Source organism: Mastacembelus armatus, chromosome 5 (genome assembly GCF_900324485.2).
Source record: "Mastacembelus armatus chromosome 5, fMasArm1.2, whole genome shotgun sequence".
NCBI classification, from domain to species: domain Eukaryota; kingdom Metazoa; phylum Chordata; class Actinopteri; order Synbranchiformes; family Mastacembelidae; genus Mastacembelus; species Mastacembelus armatus.
Genome location: NC_046637.1, coordinates 12,577,647 through 12,602,543, shown reverse-complemented (window position 1 = coordinate 12,602,543; position 24,897 = coordinate 12,577,647). Strand labels below are relative to the sequence as shown.

General features: G+C 38.0%; 6 protein-coding genes across 9 annotated transcripts; 3 read left to right on the top strand and 3 right to left on the bottom strand.

Moving 5' to 3' along the window:
* Positions 1-288: 288 nt before the first annotated feature.
* Positions 289-11,168, bottom strand: frs3 (fibroblast growth factor receptor substrate 3). 3 transcript variants are annotated; one of them, XM_026307661.1, is made up of 7 exons: positions 10,440-11,168; positions 9,060-9,185; positions 8,856-8,944; positions 8,535-8,721; positions 7,703-7,864; positions 6,832-6,953; positions 289-6,749 (listed from the first exon to the last, which is right to left on the bottom strand). In XM_026307661.1, exons 3-7 carry the CDS (start codon positions 8,919-8,921, stop codon positions 5,427-5,429), a joined length of 1,860 nt encoding a protein of 619 aa, XP_026163446.1. In that variant the 5' UTR covers positions 8,922-8,944; positions 9,060-9,185; positions 10,440-11,168; the 3' UTR covers positions 289-5,426. The 3 variants fall into 3 exon arrangements, with proteins under 3 accessions (XP_026163446.1, XP_026163447.1, XP_026163445.1); XM_026307662.1 differs by having other exon boundaries at positions 10,862-11,168; XM_026307660.1 differs by having other exon boundaries at positions 9,060-11,168.
* A 1,770-nt stretch (positions 11,169-12,938) lies between these two features.
* tspo (translocator protein) lies at positions 12,939-15,645 on the top strand. 2 transcript variants are annotated; one of them, XM_026306341.1, is made up of 5 exons: positions 12,939-13,021; positions 13,138-13,313; positions 14,148-14,323; positions 14,417-14,555; positions 14,673-15,645. In XM_026306341.1, the coding sequence occupies exons 3-5, from the start codon at positions 14,151-14,153 to the stop codon at positions 14,850-14,852; spliced, it is 492 nt and encodes a 163-aa protein (XP_026162126.1). In that variant the 5' UTR covers positions 12,939-13,021; positions 13,138-13,313; positions 14,148-14,150; the 3' UTR covers positions 14,853-15,645. The 2 variants fall into 2 exon arrangements, with proteins under 2 accessions (XP_026162126.1, XP_026162125.1); XM_026306340.2 differs by having other exon boundaries at positions 12,947-13,313.
* Positions 15,646-16,339: 694 nt separating this feature from the next.
* Positions 16,340-18,763, bottom strand: uqcc2 (ubiquinol-cytochrome c reductase complex assembly factor 2). The gene is made up of 4 exons (XM_026306342.2): positions 18,600-18,763; positions 17,235-17,309; positions 16,586-16,652; positions 16,340-16,507 (listed from the first exon to the last, which is right to left on the bottom strand). The coding sequence occupies exons 1-4, from the start codon at positions 18,735-18,737 to the stop codon at positions 16,401-16,403; spliced, it is 387 nt and encodes a 128-aa protein (XP_026162127.1). The 5' UTR covers positions 18,738-18,763; the 3' UTR covers positions 16,340-16,400.
* Positions 18,764-18,850: 87 nt separating this feature from the next.
* On the top strand, positions 18,851-20,162 carry tomm6 (translocase of outer mitochondrial membrane 6 homolog (yeast)). The gene is made up of 3 exons (XM_026306343.2): positions 18,851-18,983; positions 19,775-19,909; positions 20,115-20,162. The coding sequence occupies exons 1-2, from the start codon at positions 18,886-18,888 to the stop codon at positions 19,869-19,871; spliced, it is 195 nt and encodes a 64-aa protein (XP_026162128.1). The 5' UTR covers positions 18,851-18,885; the 3' UTR covers positions 19,872-19,909; positions 20,115-20,162.
* Positions 20,163-20,298: 136 nt separating this feature from the next.
* On the top strand, positions 20,299-21,253 carry c5h1orf74 (chromosome 5 C1orf74 homolog). Its single transcript, XM_026306338.1, has one exon. The coding sequence runs from the start codon at positions 20,331-20,333 to the stop codon at positions 21,210-21,212; it is 882 nt and encodes a 293-aa protein (XP_026162123.1). The 5' UTR covers positions 20,299-20,330; the 3' UTR covers positions 21,213-21,253.
* A 423-nt stretch (positions 21,254-21,676) lies between these two features.
* On the bottom strand, positions 21,677-24,847 carry sirt4 (sirtuin 4). Its single transcript, XM_026306337.2, has 4 exons — positions 24,709-24,847; positions 23,472-23,953; positions 22,436-22,730; positions 21,677-22,331 (listed from the first exon to the last, which is right to left on the bottom strand). Exons 2-4 carry the CDS (start codon positions 23,951-23,953, stop codon positions 22,179-22,181), a joined length of 930 nt encoding a protein of 309 aa, XP_026162122.1. The 5' UTR covers positions 24,709-24,847; the 3' UTR covers positions 21,677-22,178.
* Between the last annotated feature and the right edge of the window lie 50 nt (positions 24,848-24,897).

Here is a 24,897-nt window from a genome sequence, read left to right as displayed (position 1 = left end):
CAGTATTTTGACAGAGATCTATCTTGTAGAATGGACAGGAAAATTAGGTTTTACAATATATTATTTGGTAGGATGTACTTATTGAAATGATCATATCAAAATCGGTGAAGACGTGAAGATGAGGAAAACCAGTCATGAAGATGATGTCCTAGCACAATGGTGCAAAGTATGTCACTGGCCTTTCTTTCTATTCTTACTCGGTTCTTATAATCTGACTTACATATATATTTTGAATTATTTCATACATTTCAAGTAGTTTGAGTAGAAAAGTATGCAAAAAAACAGAAATCTCGGAAAGGAGGTTTATTTCCACATTCTTCAGCACTAAGAAGAAATGGCAGCTGATGAGAAATCAGATTGCACCGTAGCCACAACATTATAATAACAAACACACTGTAGTCTTTACTCTTAATTAACATTATATACTACAGAACACACGAGTCATGATTCAACACTGTTCCAGTCACATTAGCTTTTGTAGCTATTTTCACTGCACTCCCTAAAGCACTGAACAGATTACTAAGGTTATGTTCTGTCTCATGTAATCTCAACACAATAGGACTACTTTACTCAGTTTTGAACTCTATAATGTAAAGCAACAGTTCCACATTTTGGGAATTATACTTATTTATGTTCTTGCTAGAAGTTAGATGATTGGCCCCACTGTGCATGCTCAATATGAAGGTGGCTCTGGCCAAGCGTAACAAAAAGCACTGACCAGCACTCCTAAAGTTCACAAATCACCACATTATTTTTTTCCCCATACATATAAAAAAGAAGTGTAAAACTGACATTCTGATGTTTATGGAGTGTTTGTTTTGGCACCCCTAAAAAACCTCAAATGGTCAGTTTCAAACTGTTTGTAGGGTTTTGTGTATATTAAGCAAATGAGATATAACTTGGTAATTAGCGCGCTTTAGATGTGCTGGATGTGTAACAGCCAGGTTAGTGTTTTGCTAAGCTAAGCTAATGGTTGGTGGTCATAGCTTTATGTTCACCACACACATGAAAGACTTCTCATCCAATTTACATTAAAAAAAATTAAGCAAATAAGTCAATTTCCCAAAATGTAAAACTATTCCTTCAACAGACTACATTTGTAAATACAGTTTGGTGCAAAGCAATCAAGAGTTGGCACATATTTTTTTCAAATACAACTTGAAGTATAAAAGCACTTTGATTAAAGCCCCTTTTAACTTCACCAGTCCTTAAACTTTCATTGGTGGTGACATTTTTTTAAAATTTTAAACAGGCCGCCCTCATATACAGCAGTGAAAATGTTTTCCAGCTTGAATATGAAAGGCACAATGAGAAATTCCTTCACATGGAGTTTAACATACACTTTCATGTTTGTACAGTGAACACACAAGCCCTTTTAGTTAAACAACCCAGTCAATAAATTCAATGTGGGGAACTTAATGACACAGTTGTTAGTTTGACTTGTGGCTTCTTGCCCTGCAGATTACACCAGCAGAACCAACCATACCCCATGAGTGGCATTCAACAATTTCACCAACATCTGTGGGAATCTCACCTGGAGCATGAAGATTGTGAAAAAAAAATTAGCTTCAACATCCAGCCAATCACAATGATTAATGAGGCGAGGTTTGCACTTCATTTTAACTTGAGTGCAATGAAACTGCATGAAATTTTAGTGCTGAGTGATCTAAAAAAAAAAACCAATTATTTATTTAACATATCTATTTATTTTGATTATTAACCAGAAAACACAGGAGTATGTGGTAATGATGTTGTAATCACTGTTAACTGGTTTGGGTGGTGGTGAGGTTACTGTGTTATAACAAAGATAGTTAACACATTTAAACATGGATCTTTTTTTTTCAAATGACCATAAAACCACATGTAACAATAGTCAGAGAAATTAGATGAAACACTTCTTGATTCCTGTATGAAACAAACATTGCCAATGCTTTGAAAAGTTTAATACAATAAAATTTAAACACTGGCAATGGTCACCTACTGTATGGCACTGTTTATGTGAGTTTAAGCAAAGACAGTGTCTGACAATCAAGAAAACAGGCATCTTTTTATCTTTATCTTTTCATAGCTAAAATCGCACTATGAATGTTTAAAATAAAACATCATACCTGAAATAATAATAAGACTGCTGATTCACAGAAAAACACGAGATTAAATACATTAAGCTGACAGCTCTATAGACTACTATTTAAATTTCACACTTCACACATTGGTCTGATTTAGATTGACAAAACAAAAATTCACCTATTTTTGCAAAAATGTAAACATCCCTACTCCAATGTATCATGAGGAAATCTTTGCACAGCCAAAAAGTATTGAGACAAGCAAAAAAAAAGTGGCTTTGATGTTACAAAAGCAGTAAGTATGAAGCTTATTTATTTTTTCCATTTCATAGCAAAATATGAGGAAAAAAAAAAGATCAACTTTTGATTTTGGGCTCTTTTTTTGGGAATGTTTCCAATTGCCACTATCAAATCAGTAGCACTGAAATAATTAGATGGTTTAGTTATTAGTTGATATTTTCTCATTTCTGGGGATTTTCTCGTTCATTTCCGTTTTGCAAATTTTAAGGTTTTGGATTGTTGGTCAAGTATTTTGAAGTGGTACACTTAGGTTCAAGGAAGTTCAGTTTGCCAAGTTTGACTGTATTTGACAAGAAAACAAAAAAATGCAGACAGAAAACATGGGGGTTTGAAGTAAACAGTTATGTGTCATGTGCTACTATGATGCCTGACAGAATGAAATAATTGTGCCAGCCCTAAAAATGACTGAATGAAAGTCATTCAATACATTTATTATTAAATATCTAAAATGAGAGCTTAGTAAACAAGTAATGCTCAAACAATTATTCATTAATCAACTGCAGAAATTAAATAATTTACATTTGCTGGTTTGATTTTTTTAAATATCGTTTTAAATCAAATATGTTTGGCTGACAAAACAAGTAATTTGAAGATGGCACCATGAGCTGTAGGAGGATGGGCAATCTTTTTAAATTATTTTCCTGACTAAACATATATATATACTAAATATATTATACCTAAATAACTGGAAATGATATTAGTCATGAGTTTAACCTATGCAAACCAGACTAAACATCACAAATGGCAACTTCCTTTTTTTATTTTTTAATCACATATCTAAAACAGATTGGTAATTGTGAGTGTTTGAATTCGGGAACCATATAATGCTGAAAGGGTTCATGATTAATTTAAAGTCTTTTAATGGATGATACACTAGACAGAAAAATATTCACATTTTTCATCTCAAATGCAAAAATGCTATACTTTTTTCAGTTGATTGAATCTGTAAATTAGATTTTGGGCTATTCCTTGGGCATAAAGGGTTCTTTTAGATGTCACCTTGTTTTGGGGGAAGTTATACTGGACATTTTTCATTATTTGATCACAGTTACAGCCTGAATGACTAATTACACACAAACTTTTCTGCTAAAGTTAAAAGTTTACTTATACTTTTTACACAGAAGCCAAAAAAAAAAAAACTTGATGAGAATTTGTATTTGTGTCTCATATTTATCTCGGGAACGAGATATAAAAATCTACTTCAGCTAAATGCCACAGTACATCTGCCTTTAAACGCATGTACACATGTATAAATGTAGAAAACTTGGCCTTGCTCCCTCAGCTGAAAGTATCAGCTTTGATATGAGACCTCAACAAAAATATGACAGCGTCAGTCGGCCTGTGCGTCCTTTACTTCTCCTACCAATCAGGAAATTAAATTAAATTAAATTTTGGGCAAAACAAAAACACTCTCTTAAATGGTACATTACATTTCTGCTGCTCTGAAAAAAAATCTAGAAAAACAACAATGCTACTTCTATTAACAATATGGTAAAAGATGTGACATCACAGAAGTTTTCATTTTGACAAGTACCTGTAGCTTAAATAGGCTACTGTCAGTATGTACATGTAGCAGCATAAAACCACCCGAACTGTGATTATCGGACTACAACATTATCATTCTTATATCACACTCCAAAATGGCTGTCAATGTGGATGAGGTGGAATGTGTGGTTTTTATTATTTTAATTTCTAATATCGTTAAAAAATTGGATTCAGGTATTTTTGTAGGTAAGTTTGTATCCCAACTGTTATCACCTTATGTTTTCTGTCCTATGAATCCTAATGGCACATTTGATTTTATTCATTATACAGTTTGCAATTAAATTTTGGCACTTAAAATATAAATACAGTCTCTTTTTTCAAAATATAATCAAGCACAGTTATAACAGTAACACACCAGTGTCCAGTGATAATTTGAGGTGAAACTTTGGTCTCCATGTTACCAACTGGATTAGAAATCGCTGGTCACCACGTGGAAAACAAAATTATTACTATTTTTTAAAAAATGAATATATAAATAATGAAATAAATAAATAAATATCTGACCTAAAAGGTTGATAAACAGCCTCACAAAAATCTTCACTGCATGACTTTGTGACATACTTGATTACCCCTTAAACAAACCATTCACATGATAACTGACAAATTATAGTTTCAGCACACTGTATGTGAGGTTATACCTTAATGCCACTATTTGAGAATACTCATGTCTCCATCAAAATATTTAAATAAACCCTATCTCCAATGCTGAATAAGAATGTCCATGGACTATTTGGCCCCCTGCTTCTGGTAAAAGGACACGGTCGAACCTATGGCTCCAGTGGAGTGGGAGTAGTGACAGAGCATTTCAGTGGCCCAGGGTCAAAAGTGCAACGTGACAAGCAAGTAAAACATGTGGACCTCCTGCATGTCTGCGGTGATATGCAGAAGGTGTGAGTAAAGATGATATGCTACCTTTTCATATGCTGCATGTGGACCAGAGAGAGCCAAAGACCACTTAATCCCTGTGTGCTACTTTCACCATCATTCACTTTAGTCTGATTCTTTAAATATTACCATGTGTTCTCTTCATTTTACTCCATTTCAGCTTGAATTGGACAAAACTATTCATAAAATATGATAAAATACAATTCCATAGGATTGTGTGCAAAATGCTCTATAGGCATATAGTAACAAAGACAGGCCTCTTATACCAGCCACAACATTAGACTTAGGTTAAGGATTTAGGAAAAAAAATTTGCAAATTCAGTATGGCAATGAATGTTATCAATTTCTGCAATATATATATATATATATATATATATATATATATATCATAAATTGCTGATTTTTTTTCACATCACGGATCTAATAAATAACAGGATGAAATGGCAAACACATTTTCCTCAGAGGTGTCTTATTTCCTTTTATATGCACAGATGTATGTTTCTAATTAGGTACCTGTACTGTATTAGTCTGCCTGACAGTTGAATGGATGGATGACAGTGAAGCTCTTTTGTGTGCTATGATGAGGGTAAGTCTTCATCTGTCTTTGTCTTTCTTCTTCAGCTTCAACACCGTTTACAGAGGCAGGTCTGTGCTGTTGTGGCGAGTCTTTCTGGAAGTCCCATCATCCCTGGGCAGAGCTTTCTGCAGGTTGGACATGGCAGCGGTCTTCTTTAGATCAATGATTGCGTAGCATTCACTGCGCCGGGGTGCCTGTGGGCCACATTTTTTGGGTGGTAGGCGCTGGTGCTGTGGCTGGGTCTGTGCACCCCCACTGCTGAGGGGTTGGCAGGGAGGTTCTCCCTCTAGGTCCACCTGGATGTAATTCAGCTGCCGCGATGGAGGCATGTGGCCATGCTCACAGCCTCCAACCCCTGACCTTGATCGTCTGCGGAAATCAAAGCTAAATATTCGCCCCGCTCTGTCTGGCTGACACGGCCGTGGATGCGGGGGGCAGGAGTGTCGGAGCCGGGGTGGCTGGACCTGCTCTGTGTTGACATAATTTTGCAGGGCATCTCTGTGAATGCCCCGATTGTCCTGGTGGTACCCATTGGGCGTCCCAGGGCCTTCTGATAACTCATATTCATCAAAGTCTTCATCTTCTTCTTCATATTCCTCCTCATCCTGCTCATCATCTTCCTCTCCCTGCTCATCATCCCGCTGCAGAGCACTGTACTCCCATACTGGGGGCAGAGAGGGCAGGTTTTCGTAGTTAAGCAGAGCTGTCCGACGGTGACCTCCACCCATACTCCTCTCACAACCATAGCCCTGTGAGGGTAGAGATGGTGGACCATGGCCGTGTGGGTGCAGGAGGGAGTGGGAGTGACTGTCCCCAGTACTGCTGCTGCTGCTTGAACCGACAGACTGCGACACACTACTGGGACTTAGCCGCTGCTTTCGGCTGCTCCGCAGGCCGTTGATATTCTCATAGGTGAGCTCACTGCTCTGGCAGTCGTCTGGGTGATCGTGGCTGGAGTGCCGGTGTGCATGGTGATGAAAGTGGTGATACGAGTGAGAGTTGCACAGATGCATAGAGGGCTCGTCTCCTTCCGTCTCTGAGCCTGTTGCACCCTCTACTGGCTGCAGGTTGTGAGGATTATGTCCATGCCTTTCCCTCTCTCGCTCTCTCTCTCTCTCCAGCAGATGCCGTTGTGCTGGAGTAGGGCCCAGCATGAATTTGACCTCCTGTGAGGACGGCTGTAAAAACACCTGAGGATCTTTATGCTCCTCGAGGGGACAGCACCGCAAATTGGACTGCGGGTTTCCTTGGCCCCCGACAGGCATGGCTCCCCGTGTTGTTTCAGGGAAATTGCTCGGCCGTACTTCAGGTAGAGAGTGCACACAGTGACGCATAGAGAGATCCCCCTCCATGCTGACAGTATTTACATAGGTGTGGGTCTGTTAGGGAAAATAAAAACTGTGTCAAATTGTAAACTAACACAGATACAGCTACAGTATAAGTATCATGCACAGGTCTTACCTGGTCTTCCAAACCTATGAGGCTATGTCCATGATCATCAGCAAGAGAGGGCTGAGAGGAATCACCTCTAATTGGATAACCAGGGTATCCATTGGGAAATGCCTGGACAGGGAACGCTGGAGCTGCAAAGAAAGATTGTGTGACAATATAAAGACAAAGAACTGTAACTTTGGCATTTGTGTCACTGAGCTTGACAAATGCAAGTTTTCCAAACCTAAAGAAAAGCATGTTATGAACATTATGACACTCTTTTTAAAGTTAAGACTTGAAAAAGGACATTAAGAAATTTTAGTTTTCCGATGTGTTTTGTCATTTATCTTCCATTCAGTTTGTTTTGTAACTGTTGCCAAAACCTACACTCGTCTAACCACTTTATGTAGCAGAATACACAAAAATCCCAAACTGAACTTTTCTAAATAATGTAAAAAAACTTCAATTCACATTTGTGACATTACGTACTTGCTTCTTATGTGATTTAGACTAAAATCCTAAATTCTATCAAGAATTTAAGATCTTGCACTCTGTCAGATTTTAGTAAGACTCAACTACAATTAACTAAGAGATGAGGACTATAATCAACCATATCGCAATATGATAATTTTGTCATTGTACACTCATAAGAAAACATATTTATTGATAATATCTTGTCACCCAGCCCTTACTGACTGTCTCTTGCTGATATGCTGAGCCCGAGCTCCACCTGGTGTTATTTGGGTACCTCTGACTCAGTCTAACCAGTGTCTATTAATAGTAAATATAAATTCTGCTAAATATACTGTTGTATCGCTGCATGCAATTTATACAGTTAATCTCAAATTACGTGTACACTTAGCAAGATTCCTACTTGTGTTTGTGTGGCTGTTTGACTCACTGTTGGGAGTCTGTGGCGTGCGAGACATGTCCATCTCTGGAGTGTGACCACTGCGACTCATCATCATTGACTCTTCCACCACGTTGATGCTGTTACATTGCATCAGCTCTTGGAGCAGATTGAAGATCTCTTCTGCCCGTGAACACTTGAATGCAAAGATTCCTAATCAAATGAGCAAAATAACAATATTGTTAGGCTAGAGTCTGTCACCAGTAACACAAGGGAGGCATTATAAGTCACTGGCTGTAGGAGTGATGGTTACTGATATACACTATAATAACATGTGACCTTTTGGTTTTAGTTTTTTTTTTTTCGTTTTTAGTGAAAAGTGTTTGCAGAATACTTGTGTAGAGGGTGATGTCACATGCACGCTCTGACTTATTTAGCATAATGCTCATGATTGTCAAGTAGTTACAGGTTCACTCCAAATGTGCCAAACTAGGAAAACAAATACACACCAAGTCACAATACACAGCATAAAACTATTCAAGTCTCCCAGTAAGCCATGGCAGTGTGAAACCAGTGTGTGAAACCAGTGTGTCACCTAGCACGCACAAGATCAGGACTGAAACTAAAGAAGCTAAATGAAATTGAGCGCTTATTATTGTTATTTAAAACTGTGTTTTTCTAATTTGACTCAAGAAATTGTCTTCTATGGACAAACCAAGGATCAGACAAAAAAGGACCAGTAAGGACCAGACAAACAAATGGTTAAAATTTAACATATGTATTTGAAATATAAATAGTAGTTTTGATTAACATTAAAAAAACCACACACACACAATCATCACGACTCCACAGCTGAAGCAGACAGACAGAAAATGTTACCTACCCTGCCCAGTCTGACAGCGGCGACCGCTCTCAAAAGAGAACAGGTTGGAGTCATAGCCGTAACGTCGCAGGCAGAGATATGGCCACCGGATTGCGTCTCTTTTGCGTGTGTGAAGAATGAGCTCGGTCTGGGTGAGCTCCATGATACCAGACCCCAGCTCATTGCCCTCATCATCCACATTGGTGACCTAGGACACAGAGGGAAAAAAAAAACAACTTATGAGATAAAGGAATAATAGTACAGTTTTTTGGAATATACATGTTGAGGTGTCAAAAACACAACACAGAACTTAATATTTAGGAAATATTTAGGATCACTGACCTTAAATTTGGTGAGATGGTTATCTCGGATGGGGTCTCTGTACAGACAGCTCCAACAGCTCCCCATAGCTTCAGCAGGCCAGCTGAAGCCTGTCACACATGAAACAAACACTGCCTTTAACATCAGTGAAAAAAATGAAAGCTATTCATGCAACACAAGCAAAACAACACTAAATTAGGAAGCATCCACATTTAAACCTCTTACTCAGTCCAGGCCATCAGTGTAAAGGGATTCAGAGCTCAATCCCAGGATCTTCTACTGGGCATTAGCATCACAAGCCACTTAGTTTGTTGGACTGATATCTTCAAGAGCGGCATGACGTTCTCTCCCCTGCAACAATGAACAGTATTAATGTTTACACAGAGACCCTTTCTGTTAATATACATAAACTACACTTGGAAACAAATGTCAAAGGCATTGACACTAAATATCTTGCATGTCATCTCTCCTCTCTTCTGATTTCCAGACCTCTCTTCACCAGCCTCTGTGAAAATAAAGTCAAAACTGTCCTTAAAGGAAAAAAGAAATAAAGGTGTACAAAGTCTGTGAGGAAGCCCTTTATGTTTTCCTTTTTACCTTAATTGACAACAACAAAAATCATAACCTACTCGTTTTTAAAACTTTTGAAAGCCTTCAAACAAACTTATTTAAAACACATTTTTGATTTTGTCCCTGGTTGCCCACATTATAAAATACTTTATGAATAAATATAGATATTCTGGAGTCTCTCCTAATGAAGATTGTTAATGAAGATGCAGAAATGCAGATAAAAGTAGGAATACACTAATTCAATACAGTGAATTAATGCTAATCAATAGAGACATTACTTATTGGTCTGGGTATCTAACTAGTCCACACAAATTCAAGTTTTGTTTTTTTTTTCAAATTTATTATAAAATAACTTGTTTCCACTACCACTTACATTCTTCTATTCACAGTAGGAGTTATTGTTAATTTAAACAATCCCAGTTAGAGCTGCAAAATTTAATCAATCAGCAGAAAATAAAAGTGCAACTATTTTGAAACTCCCAGCTTCTCCAATATGTGATAAGATACAAGATCTGGGTTGGTAGTCGAACAAACAAGACATCAGAAGATGCAACACTGGAAAACCCACTTTCTGACATAATATAGAGTATGATTAATCAATAAACTAATCAACAGATTAATTGATCATGTCCCTATTCTCAAAGGTATCCAGAATTGAATTTGAAGATAAAGAGAATGGATATTACAGCAGTACTCAGTAAATGTTGTATTGGTGCCTTCCAGCTAAAAGCTTGGAAAATCTAGTAAGTGGAACTTTGAGTTGTAATTAAATGCAAACAACTTAGCTGCTCATTTTTAAAAAGTACAGCAAGTTATTACTGAAAATCACAAACAAAAGCCATTATATACTAAAAGCAACAATGGATTATTTCATAAAACACACACAATCTAACAAATCTCACTCAACGCTACACAAAAGAGCAATATCGCCTGTTTGTCTCCGTGTGCACATCTGCCTCAGTGATTATCATGTGCTTTCTGCCACCCTCACAAACAGATGTCAGACCCACACCGCCGCATTATGTGAGCTCTAACCTGGGCCTCTACATCTGCCTGGAGAAGCCCAAATGGACTCCACGCCAATCCACACACGAGCCACCTCCAATCAATGCGAACAGGACTATCGCACACCTGTCATACTACAGCCATAGTTACTGAACGGGCTTTCCCTGTTTACAGCAAAAAAAATAAAATCACAGCGTTGTACTTAATTAGCCAAGCCGACGCAGAGCCCCCCCCAAGAACCAAGTCGACAGCGACGCTCCATCTGCCCCATGAAGGCGCAGAGACACACACACACGTACACACAGACACACACACAGCCATGCTATGGTAAAGCCAGCACCCTGACACCCAATGCACGACACGGCTCAGTGACCATTTGTTCTCAGCTGGTGTGAGGACACAATAACAGTCAGCGGGTATGTGGAGAACGACAGCGATGGGTTGCTACTCACATGTCTGGCACGGATTTTTAAAACTATATATTTATATATTAGCCCTAATGCGAAATAAGCATTGAGCCTGCGGTTAGTTATCGGCGGCGGCTGCTGTTGCTGCTGCTGCTGGTAGCGGGATGTGGTACTTGAACGACAGAAACGCGAAAAAAACATGCAGTGACGGGAAAAAAATGTTATTTTTTCCTCGTATTACGCCCCCCCTACTGCAGCACGGGCCTCTGCCTGGATGACATTTCCCAAGCAGCTGGGGTGAGAGTTCACAGCCAGACAACGAGGCTGAATGGAGCGGCAAGAAGGTAAGAAACGCTGGAGGACCAAAGGAAAGGTGCGTCTGACGGACCAGGAGGAGGGGCAAAGAAAACCACTGCTCTGGGAGGAGAGAGCACCAGTGCCCGTGTGTGCATCATGGCGTTAGTGTTTTTATTGTGGAGGTGAGGTATGACTTTTGTATTTATGATTTAATCATTCATTTCCCACAGCTTCATTAAAGTTTCCCTCCAAGAACAGCCCAGGACACACAAGCTTCAGGTTTACTCTACAGCTATGTAATTTGATTACTGGCTATTTGCATAATTAAAATATTTTACTTGAAATATTAACTATGGTTAGTACCTTCATCCTGTAGGGTGTAGGGTCTTCTAGGTGTAGGAGTCAAATTACTTCAGTTTTTCTGTTTCCTGTAATTAACACACAGAAAGCCTTACCTTAGATACTTTTAGTCTATTACCAAAAGTACCATAGGACTAAAAGCAGCAATTATTTTCTTTAATATTGAACTGATTGCCTAGTCGAAGCTGGTTTAAAATAACAAAAATGATTAATCGGTTAATTAATCTTCTGTGGATCAAACAATTGATAAATAAACTAATTATTTCATCTCTGCACTGTTTGGGTTCTGGATACTTGCATGAAAATTCATTGTTTCATTGTTTGTATGTTCATAGTCTCCATGCTCACAATTCAGGGACAACTCTAAACATCACTCTTTAACCTGTTTGATGAATTGGTACAAAGTGTGATGTGTTAGATAATATTTCTTGGCCCTATTGTCATTTTTACAGTTCAGTTCAGAGCAAGATGCAGATTTTGTCACTCTTGGACAGAGTCAGGGTGTTTGACGGTGTTTATGATAAACTAAGTTTAAACAAGTAGTATTCATAGAGTCTGGATTGATTTTTTTTTATTTTAAGAAGAATGATTAGATGTGATTTAAAGATTTTGAATTAAATCCAAACAAAGTTAGACGCATGACTGCCGGAAATCTTGTACATGGATGATTTTACTATTTCACTCCCACATTCAGAGAAGGTCAGTGAGTGTTACATAATTAAACTCTATCTAAGTTTAATGAAACAAGGGACAAAATGAATTGGATATATTCCAACACTACTATATTATAATTCATACAGCTTCAGATGGACTAGAATAGACAAGGGCATTTTGACAGAGAGCAGGGACAGCAGGAATGAACAGACCGCTGTTTGGAGACTTTAAAAAAAAAAAAAAGCTCAAAGCTCAAGAGCGTCACTTTCATTCAAAAAATTGATCAGTGATGACTTTACATAAGATTACTTTTTAGAAGGCATGCTTTGCAAAACCAAATTAAAGTTTCCTCCAACATTATCTGACACAAGCTTTATTCCTGCCCACCGCAACATGTGCTCACACCGCGACACCTCCGCTTGAAATTTCCTCTTCCTCTGCCCACTGATAAAAAGTCATAAAGCTAACCTGCCCGACAAATTTCCAGACAATAACCAAGAAATGTTTTATGAAACAATGGCTGAAATGTCAGTGTATTTTGTCCTCTGTGCTTATATGCAACAATTTTGACAAAACAAAATGATGCATGCATCACATCTTTCCATTTTTATTCATTTTAGTTGAGTGTTTTTTTTTTTTAATTATCTATCGATGGCCCAGAGATCAGATTTTAGCTAAAATATTTGTTAGTGGGGGCAGTTTATTGTTGGTTTCAGTCTTTTTTTTAGGAAGGTGGTAAAATAAACATATTACAAAACGCCACAGTGGAGCAGAGGTGGGGGCGGGAACTATCTTGACGGTTTTGTAATCTTTGCTGACGCCTAAGCAGTCACGTTTCCAGTTGTTTCATAAGCGACGAGGAAATATGTAACACCAGGTGAACGGGAAGCAAACGTAACGTTATAGCTTTTGTATTTTTGACCTCTGCACGATTGTGGTGTTACACAACATATTTATTTTGCCATCAATCACTCCTTTTGTCCCGGTGCCTGCTTGGCTTCGTGTGGCAGCCCTGGCTGGGAGTGACTGCGTGGACTGGCCGCCGAGATAAGACAGCCTTACCCGCGCAGAAAACTTATATCAGCATAGCAGCATGCTCCAGGCTTGAAGATTTGGCTGTAGCTTTAGTCCACAATACAACAAAGCGTCACACACTGTACAGAGGCGCTGAGAGCTGACTGAAGAGGTAAGTGTTTTAATCTGCAGCCCTATAACCTGCGACATTACATGTTTTTAAAGGTCACCTACCAAAACTTTGACCTAGAGCCTTGTGGGGCCATCCACTACAGCATGGTTATAAAAGGAAAAAAGAGAACAGGTTATTCTAATATTAGCTTTGATGTGTTAAAATGAGTTTTATTATGCCTATATTTCATTTCTGTATAGCTGTCATGTCATGTGGCACTGTTTTGCCAAACTACCATCGTTTTTTACTTGTACATTTCTGATTGCATTCAGTCAAACATAAACTTGCTTGTGCAGACTTTTCTACACTTGGGCTTGAATTGTATCATGCAATTAAAACAGACAAAATCCTGACTAGATCTTGTGCTGTCTTAAAATGTTTAGATACCTCCTGCATAAAATATGCATCACTTCTAATTTACCTCAAATATATCTTTTTTGAACTGAAATTGTTAATTATTGACTAACTTTTAGCTTCAGAAAGTTTTCATACCCATGATGACAAAGTCAAGCTATGTTTTAAGAATTTTATTGCAGACTTGTTAAAAATCAAAGCATAAATCCCTCATTTTGAATGGTAGTCAGATACCTTAATGGAGTTTTGACAGCATTTACAGTGTCATGTTGTTTTTTTTTTTATAAGCCTAACAAACCTTAAATTCACCCAGCTCTTCCTGGTAGATCCTACCAAATGTGAAGGGGTCTGAATGCTTTCTGAAATCTCTGGACAGAAGCCTCACAGATGCAGGAATTTAGAAGCCAATGCTGATATTTGAGAGTTCCAGAAATCTGATAATTGTAATTAAACAGCTATGATGTCCTGCTCTTATCTCAGAACATGTGGCTGCCTATGATTGGAATGACTGCCCTTCCCCACCTGGGAGGTTTGTACGGTGGTTACATCACACGGAAAGAGGTGAATACCTGGTACCCAACCCTGCAGAAACCATCATGGCGCCCACCAAATGCAGCATTTCCAGTGGTGTGGACATGTCTGTATACTGGCATGGGGTAAGCAACAAAATGATTTTGTTCTGCAGCATTTTACTCCTTGTATTGTACCCTCCTTTTCTAAGTTATCCTATGTTGAATTTTGTCATGTAGGTATGGTTCCTACCTGGTGTGGAAAGAACTTGGAGGCTTCACTGAGGATGCACTGGTTCCACTGGGACTTTATGGGCTGCAACTGGCTCTGAACTGGGCCTGGACTCCTATTTTCTTTGGTGCACACAAAATAAAATGGGTAGGTTTAACACAAAGGTCAATGTCTTAATGGGAACATTATGTGAGATGATTAAATAATTAAATAAGCTCAATTCCCCACATTCTCCATTAAATGCCCTCTTTTTGCCCAATTTAGGCAATGATTGAGATCGTGCTTCTTACTGGGACTGTTGGAGCTACCATGGTGTCTTGGTATCCAATCAGTCGCACTGCCACTCTGCTCCTGGCGCCCTACCTGTCTTGGCTGTGCCTTGCTACCTCCCTCAACTACTGCATATGGAGAGACAACCCTGAGGAGAAGAAGAAAGAAGAGTAGGAGACACTTCTCTAAAAAACATGGAAAGAAATTCTGAATTATTACTGATTTGAATGTTTGAAAAAAACTTTGTTTGTATGAAATGTCAGCACTGTTTCACTGCTTAGCTTTAATTTTAGAGTAAATGGTTAAGTGAGAGTATCTGAACATGATTGCCAATGTACACAAAAACAAAAAAAACCCAAAACAAAATCACCTTGAAGTCAGATACAGCAGTTTGCAGTTCTCCAATGTTGTTACTCTGTAAGCTCAAAGTTCAACTGTAAACAAACGAACTCTGATATACTCTCAGGCAGTTTATTAGGTGCACCTACCAAAAACACAATACAGTGTAACACTATACAGTTCACCAACGTCAGACACTTTTACATCCAAAATGCTCATACAGTTGAATTAATGGCTCTGTAAAACAGTTTAAGCAAAAACTGAATGTTATCACCTTCAGGAATTGAGGATTTATTGCAGGACTGTTGCATTAGACTGCATTAATTTTAGCATCTTCTACCTAATAAACTACCAACTGTGTAAATGTTTTCATAGTTTATTTTATATTTTAAAAGTGCCTCAAATCAAAACTCTTATAAAAGGCCCAGTATATCATCGGCATGTATCAATATGTCAGACAAAAAAATATCAAACTCCATGATCAAATTTGTGGATTTTTAAAAATCAGGTGTAAAACTGAATTTATAAAAAAAAATTTTTAATGAAGAATGTATAATTTGCATTTATAATGAAGAGCTATGTAACTTTGTAGTTAATGCTAACACTATTAAAAGATGATTTCTGTCCATGTTAGTATTTTAAGTGTGTATTATTTCCACAATAAGGTCACTCATGAGAAACCTTTCATAAGATCATTTATAATGCAAAGTCAGAGCCCTCTTTTATTTTTGGGTGCTAAAAATTTGAAAGATTTTGCATGTAGGTCTTAGGACATATGCAGTTTATCATGTAAATGTTCATTTTGACTATCTGCAAAAATGTAGCACCAGTAAATTGCAGTACTTGAACCAGAAACTCCGCAGCTAAAAACACTGACTGCACAACTCACCACATGTATTCTTTCCAGTACTCTTTGGAAATGTGTAGACATTTTTACATTTGTACTTGAATCCCCATCAAAATGATGAATAATTAACTACAATTACACCTCACTATTTTCCACTATTCCCAACCTAATAGCCCACAAAAACTAAAAACTAAATAATAGTAATGAAAACATTTAAGCATACCTTCCATCTTAATGTTTAGATATCTTTTTAAAAAAGGACAAAAAACTAGAATAACCTTTTACTTGGCCTATGATAAAAGTTGCACTACCTCAATGTCTATGAACTTCTTAATATTATCTTGCAATAAAGTTTGTGGAGGAAATTCCCTTTCCCCCCTGCTTTTGAATCTTGAGCACCTCCAAAACTAGAGGTTATACAATAAATATTTGCAGAATTAAAACTGTCTGTAAAATTTATTCATTAAAACAAGTCTTTAAGATACAAACAATAAGCTTTATTTATATACATGCAAGAAAAGAGAAAGAGAAGAGAGTTATTTTTCAGGAGCTTTCTCTGGAGCGTCCTCTGGTGATTTGGAGAATCTCTCCATCAATGTCTTCCACAATCCCTTTTTTGCCTCATCCGTCTGTTGCATACTGCCTGTAAAATGAAAATAAAGTGAATGTGTTTTATAGATAGTGATGAACACACAGCACATGTAATATTGTGAATCTATACCTGACAGAAGCAATCTGCATTCCTCCACCGTAACTCCAGTAAAGCTTGTGTCTCTTACACGAGGAAACTGAACAGATACAAAGAGATGTTTGCATTGAAAACATTAATTTAATACATTTTACAGAATTTGAAAAAAAGGTACAAAACAAAACACATATTTCCATAGGATTTCAGTACTTATGTACTCATAAATACTGGTATGAACGCAAAATTTTTCTGTTTGACATTTTAGCACACCGATACTTGACATATTAATAACTGTCTACTTGTTTTTCTTGGGTAACTGAAGCATACGAGTCATTCAGAAGAGGGCATCACCTGGCAGTCCATGTGTAATATGAATGTTTGTGGTCTTCATCTGATGTACTTCCTCATCACAAAACTAATGAGGCCTTTGTAGTATCCTTAATATTTTTATCTTCATATGAATGATTGCTAAACAGTAGCATGGCATCTATTTACGCCCTTACAAAGGATGGAGAAGTTATTTTAGCTGTTAAAATTCAGCTCTGAAAGGGAATATAATATAATTGTCCAATGAGGGATTTCTCGGTTTGTTACATTCAGTTGAAAAGGAAAGACCAATTCAAAAAGATTTATTACAATGAACAGATATATACACATTTAGAGATGCATATGAGATTCTTACTCGTTGTCTGTATATGTTGCCGTTAATGCGGGCCAGGCTTTCATACATCTGGTCACATTTCTCTGGATCTGCAATCTGGAGGGAAAAGGTTTAGGGTTGACTGCTCAAAATGTAGAAACATAGACCGATATTAACTACTCTATCTGCAAAGCTGTACTGTATTTAAATCTATAATGTGTCATACTTAGAATATGTTTTTAATGAAAATGTTTAATCTCAAAAATAACTGGTGAGTTTTGAGTCCAGATGGCAGGTTGGTGTTATCTGAAAATACAGTTGTTGTACTGTGATGTAATACTGAATGTAGGCTGACAGGTACCAAGAAATTGAAGTACATTATTTATTTTTTAAATTTGTGATGTTTATATTTTTATCAATAACGGAATATCCAATTAAATTGACTCTATACATAAATTTTTCCAACAGAAAAATGTCTGGATCAGTGCCTCATTTTACCAACACAATTTAAAGGATGTTTTTCAAAAATACTTGTGAAGTTTATATTAGACTGAATATTGGAATATTTAATTTATTATTGTTTCAATTATCAACTTCAGCCATTCAATATCAGTCCCACATTCATAACAAGCCCTAAAATGAACTTTTTCTGAGTATTAAGAGTAAAAGTACTTATTCTGCAATTAAATCACTGTATTAGCAACTTTATATAGAGTGGTCAAGCTTTGTTCAATGGCTCCCAAACCTGGGGTCAGACCCCTCCAAAGGACACCATGATAAATCTGAAGGGTCTTAAGATGAAAGTAGGAAAAACAGAAATAAAGGTCTGGCACGCTACATGGTTTTTAGTTTATTTGCTTTTTCTCCACTATTTGCTGTGTGTGAAACATTTCATATTTTTAGCTATGTGGGCCTGTTAGATCTGTTATTAACTCATACATACACTACCACAATTTACAATTGAATTGAATGAAAAAGTGTGTCCAAAGTTTTTACTTTTTCTGTATCTGGTCACATACATGTGGTGGAAGAAGTACAGTATTTTCTTATGTAATATAGTGGAGTAGAAGAGTGGCAAGAAATGGAAATACTGAAGCAAAGTACAAATACCACAAACTTGTAATTTAGTACTTAGTTACATTCCACCACTGGTATGCAAACTTAAGTCACAGCAAGTAGTTATTTCACTCTGCAGCTAAGGCACAGTAATATACTCAAATTAATTTGCATAACAAAGAGGCTTCGCATGTATTAACGATTTATGCATACAAGGTCACCGGCTTTGAGTCCCCCGATCATCAGCTTTGAGCCCTCCCGTCCCCGGCTGTCCTCCTCGCGGTTGTGCCTGTAGCTTAGCTCGCATGTTGTTGTTGCATTAGTATGTTGTTGTGTCACTAAAATTCTTACCTGCGTATTTTCACCCTCCCGAAAGGCAGCAGCTACTCTCTGCCGCAGAAACGTCCCCAAATCACGGCCTTTCTTGGTCTCATCCCTCGGCCATTCCTCGCACAATTTCAAAAAGCGACGGTACCGGGTCGCAGACATCTTTCTAAAAAAAAGTGAAGTGGTTAGCCAAGTAAGGACGTCTGGTGTTTCAGCCTTATGGGACACCGTACTGGCGTCACATCTAAACACTTCCTCGGTCGTTTGTTCACCTCGTGTGGCTTCCGCCGTTACACCGCACGGTAACGAGATGAGCGGATCAAACGGGAAAAAGGGTTCTTCCTCCGGTGTGATGGAGTGGATCACTTCAGCGTGTCGATTTGCGACAGACAGAAACGACTTCAGAAGGTAAACGTTAAAATTGTTTAAAATCTGTGAGACACGTGTGCTAGCGCTGCTAGACGGCTAGCGTTAGCACAACCTGGGCCAAGGCGGAGATTTGCCCTTGTCCTGTACAAACCATGATTTTTATACTGGGAACTATGGAGTCCATTACTCTGATGATGGTTTAGGGTAAGCAGTTAACAGAAAATAGTTATTTGTTCATCTTAAGTGACTCATTCAGCGGGTAAACGCAAAAAACATGTTTTCAGTTTATGCAACGTCAAGACCTACTTACTACTTACTATTATTTTTATCGACTAATGTGATCAATTAATCGAAAGTTTCAACCCTTGCTTGACTAATTTTCCTCAATCCACTGTCACGGTCAAATGTCAGTCAGATGAAATGGGCAACTGGATTGGAGCAACCACAAGCCTTTTCTTGAAATGGGTCCTGTGTCAAAATGTAACTTTAAGGCCTTCTTCTTCTTTTAGTGTTAATTTTGTATTATTAAAAATAATTCACAGGGATCCTTGCTCAAAAATGTTTTACTCATCCTGAGATGTATAAAATTTGTTTGCAGGTCATTATTTTTTAGTAAATTCAAATACTCCTGTATATTGGCTAATTTACCTCGCAGCTCTTGGCCTATAAAATGTATAAGCGGATCATTTTAATCAAACAATGACATGGTAAATCTAGGGCCAAAGACTACTAAATTTCAAAACATGCAGATATAATTTCATTTGGGAAGATAATCTGGCTGTAGCGATTGTAGCAGTTTTGGTGCATTAAAATCTTTTTGTGTTTTTCAGGAATCTTCTGGTCAACTTGGGTTTATTTGCAGCTGGTGTTTGGGTTGCAAGAAATCTCTCAGATTTTGACCTGATGGCTCCTCATCCTGTGACATAACCTGGTCAAAGCACAGCACCACTAAAACGAGGATGATGGTAAGGGAACAAGTCTGTTTGTAATCAATTCATACATATTTTAAAATTATCTGAGATTTCTAGTTCTTGAGTTTGTAATCTGAGCAAATGATCTGATCCCATTTTAACTGAATGTCAGTTCATATGCAGACCAGTGTCAAATATACAAATAATTTGTTTAAAGGGCGTCATGTTTGAAATTGATTTGATGTTTCTGTTCCTTTAGGTATCTTGGACCAACAATGAAAACAACAATAAAGGAACATGAATTAACCATGATGTAACTTTTATATCAATAGCCACATTTTAAAAACATGTTAATGTGATGTAGCATCACTTCTCTGTGGGTTTTCCATGTAACTTAAATGACCTCAAGAATAGTTACATTCAATCAGTCTTTCTGTTCCTGTTGTCTTTGACCCATGTATTTCGAAATAGCTCAATGCAATTTTTAAATCCTCAAATTGGTGTAGTTACTGAGGTTTATTATTTTGGTGCATATATTTGTTTGAATTGTGCAATTTCTGCAGCTATGTCTGCTCAGCAGCTCTATGTTGAGGCAGCTCGTATGCGTCTGTGTGTTGGTAGAAAACATCTTTCTGTTCGTCAGAGCCTGGACCTAGCTACTCAGGTCTTGGCTGTTGATTTGAGGTTGAAACCTGCTCTGCTTTATGATAGCAACAGCGCCAGTGCAGAGCAAGTGCAGCAGTATTTGAGTTCTTTGCAGTCTGCTCAGCTTGTCTCTAAATCACTTCTCATATTGGACCTAAATGGAAACACGTTTATTTTTAATCCAGTTACAGTAATATCAAATTTAGAGCAAGTGCTTCATGATAGTTGCATAGTTGTGATCAACGTCTGTCATTCGCTGGAGAAGCCCACCATTGCCGACCCTCGCAGAGCAGAGCTGAAGTGCATGACACAAGATTTGCTGCTTCTTCTGAGAGAGTTTGAACAACTGAGGGAGGCTGAGAAACCGCTTTATGTTGGAGAGAAATGTAAAGAATGGAACCTGTGCACAGTGTTTGGTCTCTTACTGGGTTATCCCGTCATCTACTGGTTTGATCAGACTGAGAGCTTTGAAAACTGTCTGTCTATGACTCCACTAATGGTGACCGCAGCTGCAGCAGTGTGGCAGGCAGGTGAAGTAGGTCACAGGTGTACTTTGTACTCTTTCAGCGTTCCAGCTCTCCTGCATGAAGAGACACGGTCGAACCTAGAGTACTGGAGGTTTTGTTTACAAGAACGATTTCAGCAGCAAAATGTCCTACAGGATCTCACCATTTGTCAAAACACAGTTACTCTGCCCTCAGTCTGTTTGTGATACCAAGTTTCTTTTTAAAATAAACTGTTATGTGAAATGGATTCCTTTACCACTCCATTAATACAATATTAATAAAATTACCTCGAGTGTAGTATATTTCATAGAGACAAATTACAATGATGTTTCAGGACCTGGATGTTGTAAGATGATGTTTTTTGCATTAAGTTCTACTATTGCAAAAAATGTAAATTTGTAGTGAATAACAGAAGATGTTCTGACATAGGAAGTGCTGTAAGGCTTTAAAATTATTTTATTTAACTAAAACAATGACCTGTTTTTATCATGACATTTCAAATATACCACACTTAAGTCTCAAGGCTCTTGCATATTGTGTAACAAACTCACAAGCAACATCTCATAACAGCTTTACCCACCAACTGTATCCTATCTTTAACATGATTTCATAGAAGTTTTAATAAAAGCAAGAAGACAGTTTGTCAATTTTCATTTTACAGTTTTTTTCATAGCTTTTGGATTTAATTTAAATAAAATCCTTCAGTAAACAGAGCATGACTGCCAAACTGGCTTTTTCCTCATTGCCATGTCCCTTTTGCCGTTTTACAGCCTTCACCTACATGTTCATGGCTCAGACCGTGAACCACATGTTGAATCATCTAATATATTCTGCTGTAACTAAACTCAAAGCCATAATGAAAGAAATACTACAGCTCAAGAACAGCTTTCTGTTTCCACTGGCAGAAAGTCTGTAGAGAAGGACTACTAAAATATGTATGCTTTTCATATGAAGGACTTCTCTCTTATTTAAGTTTAGACATGTCAAATTTTGCCATTTTTAAAAACAGTAATTCTGGAAGAGAAATTAAGATTCTTCTGGCTCCTATTGTTGAATAGTTGTACAGAACAGATTATACTCCAAAAGCTGATTGTGTTACCTTATATGAGGTAGGTTTGACAGCTGTTTAGTGAAGTTGAATATATAATATCCAAACTGCAGGTCCACGACAGTCAGAAGGGCTGAATGACTGACAGCACTTCACCACAGCGGCCGCCCACTTTCAGCTCAGCCAGGTGGTCTGCTCTTGTGGGGCCAATGTTCAGAATGGCTATTGGCATTTTTCTGTCACTAGCTGCCAGTAAAAACCTGTATCCTGAGTACACCTTGGGAACAGCAGAGACGGACACAAATAAATAAAAAGTAAAAGGTAAAAATGGGTTATGAGCTTACATTATTTCAGTTAAGGTACATCTTTTTTTAAATCTACCTGTAACGAGGACCCCACAACTAGCACCGTGTCTGATTCTGCCAGTCTGTCAAGCACAAACTTCACTGTCACTTTGTTTACAGTGTCTCCAAAAAACGTGACCTCGGGCTTCAGAATCCCTCCGCAGTCCTCACAGGAGGGAACTCTGAAATGGAGAACCTGTTCATCCTCCAATAGGACATCACCGTCCGGTGCCACAGCACCTGCCTGGGCCTTCCAGTCAGGGTTTAATGCAACAAAAAGCCTCTGGAGCTCCTTTCTTGCTGAGATACCACCACAGCCCAGACACACCACCCTGAGGAAACATATATCATCACTAAAATTTCATCATTTAAAACTTTTTAGTAGAAAAGGGATGTGAATGGTGACTTGAGTTGGTTCACCCAATTGACAAAAAATAATTTCCTCTGTTGCCCCTATGTTAGTGGTGTCCCCTGCAGAGTTTCAGCTTTATTAGCAGAGGTTTCCTGATGTCCGTCTTTGATATTTCTACCACCAACCTGATACAGTGGAAGTGAATAGAATTTTATTTTATTCTTTGTATCTGCTTCCTAGTAAAGAAATACACTACATTAGGCACACTAGTAGAAGCTGCTGTAATTCAATACAACAGTTCTACCATAAAGTCTATTTTTAGTGGTGACGGTGTGCAGTATTTAGAAAAATAATGTAGTCCAGTGAAATGCCACATTTTTCTGACTTCAGTAATAAACATATAATTGATGTATTTCCAACAATGCTCCTGCAATTTACATCTCTCAGACAACCAACCAAAAACAACAGTAAAACTGATGCATAACACATTAATGCATCAGTTAAAATAATTCAGTAATAATACCTGATAATAAAATATTCACAGGGGCCTTTTTTTCTGAATGACTCTTCATCATATTTAAAGAGAAAACTTTCAGAATAGGAATTTATGGTGATGAGATATTATCATATTGCAGTATTGTTACTGTTACTCAAGCAAAGTATGTTAACTTCGTCTATCACTGAAGGCCTATGATAAATGTGTCAGCTGATGTATTCTCACCTGTGGGCACAGCCATGCAGCTCAGTCAGTCTTTTCTGTCCTGCCTTTGAGTGAAGTGCATCCACATTTTGTGTGACCAGCCAGTGCAGCTTCCCCCTCTCCTCCCACTGCTGCAGGGCTTTGTGTGCAGAGTTTGGCTGGTGGGAGGAGAACTGTGGCCAACCGACAAAGTTTCTAGCCCAGTATCTTTGACGGGACTTCGCACTGCGGACAAATTCTGCATGCTGCATGGGTCGTCTGTCAGTGCGGGCATAGAGCCCAACACCCTCTGAGCGGTAATCAGGGATCCCTGACTCGGTGGACAGTCCTGCTCCCGTGATAACAAACAGACGACTGGCTCGGGACACAAAGTCCTGCAGCAACTCCAGTGAGTGAGCATCAGTGGTGCCACATGGGGGGACAAAGTTCAACATACTGAGGACTGAGGATGCCCCCCTCACAGGAGCTGTGTGTGGTGTGAGGGTCTGCCATGGCAGTCTCATCTACAACAGGACAAAACACAGGGGTGATGGTTAGAAACAGCCAAACATACACCATGCTAGTCCACAGATTATAGGGTTTCTGCAGGGTTCACTAAATTCAACTGAAAATTTTCAGTGACATTTTTAATAGCATGCGAAATCTAATTTAACATGTTTTACCAGTCACAGTAAAAAAGTCTAATGGAAAATCATTAGGGACGATATAACCTAGAATCTTTTGATAAATGCAAAATAAAATAAATCTCAATTCATCAATTTATTAATTGTTTTATTATTGAATTAAAACAATAATTTAACATGTCCTGGGTTTGGATAATCAGCAAAAAATGGAAGGCTGGAATAACCAATTAGAAATGAACATTATTTAATTTAAGATAAGCAACAACAATACTGGGGATTTTCAAGCCAGGTTTTGCTGAAATCACCTACATGACCTTGTTTAATTTAACGTTACCATCTATGACTAAAAAACATTTAGTTATTGTTATTAAAACATAAAACCTTAAATACAGTCACTGATCAACCATGCTTTTACAAGCTTTTCACATCACCTGGCAGTAGCTACGTTATCACAACTGTACAACAAAAACTTTACATTAATGCCCATTAAACCGATGGGTTTAAAATATGAAAACAATGCACGAAAACCTGAAACTATCCCAGTGACTTCAGCTGACTAACATCTAGCTAATGCTACAGCTAAAAGGTCAATCAGCTAACGTTGTTCAGGTGCGTTAACTGTAGTCTTTATTTACCTTATGTCACAGCGGTGTCTACAGCTTCACGTTAATAATTGACACAGACAGGTGTCAGCAGCTAAAACAACACAAACAACAAGAACCAGGAACCTTTGTCTGACGCATAGTGTCGAGAACAGGAAAAAACCTTTTTATGTAACGCACAAAAAAAAAAAAACAGTCGCGCTGGACTCTGGGAACTGTAGT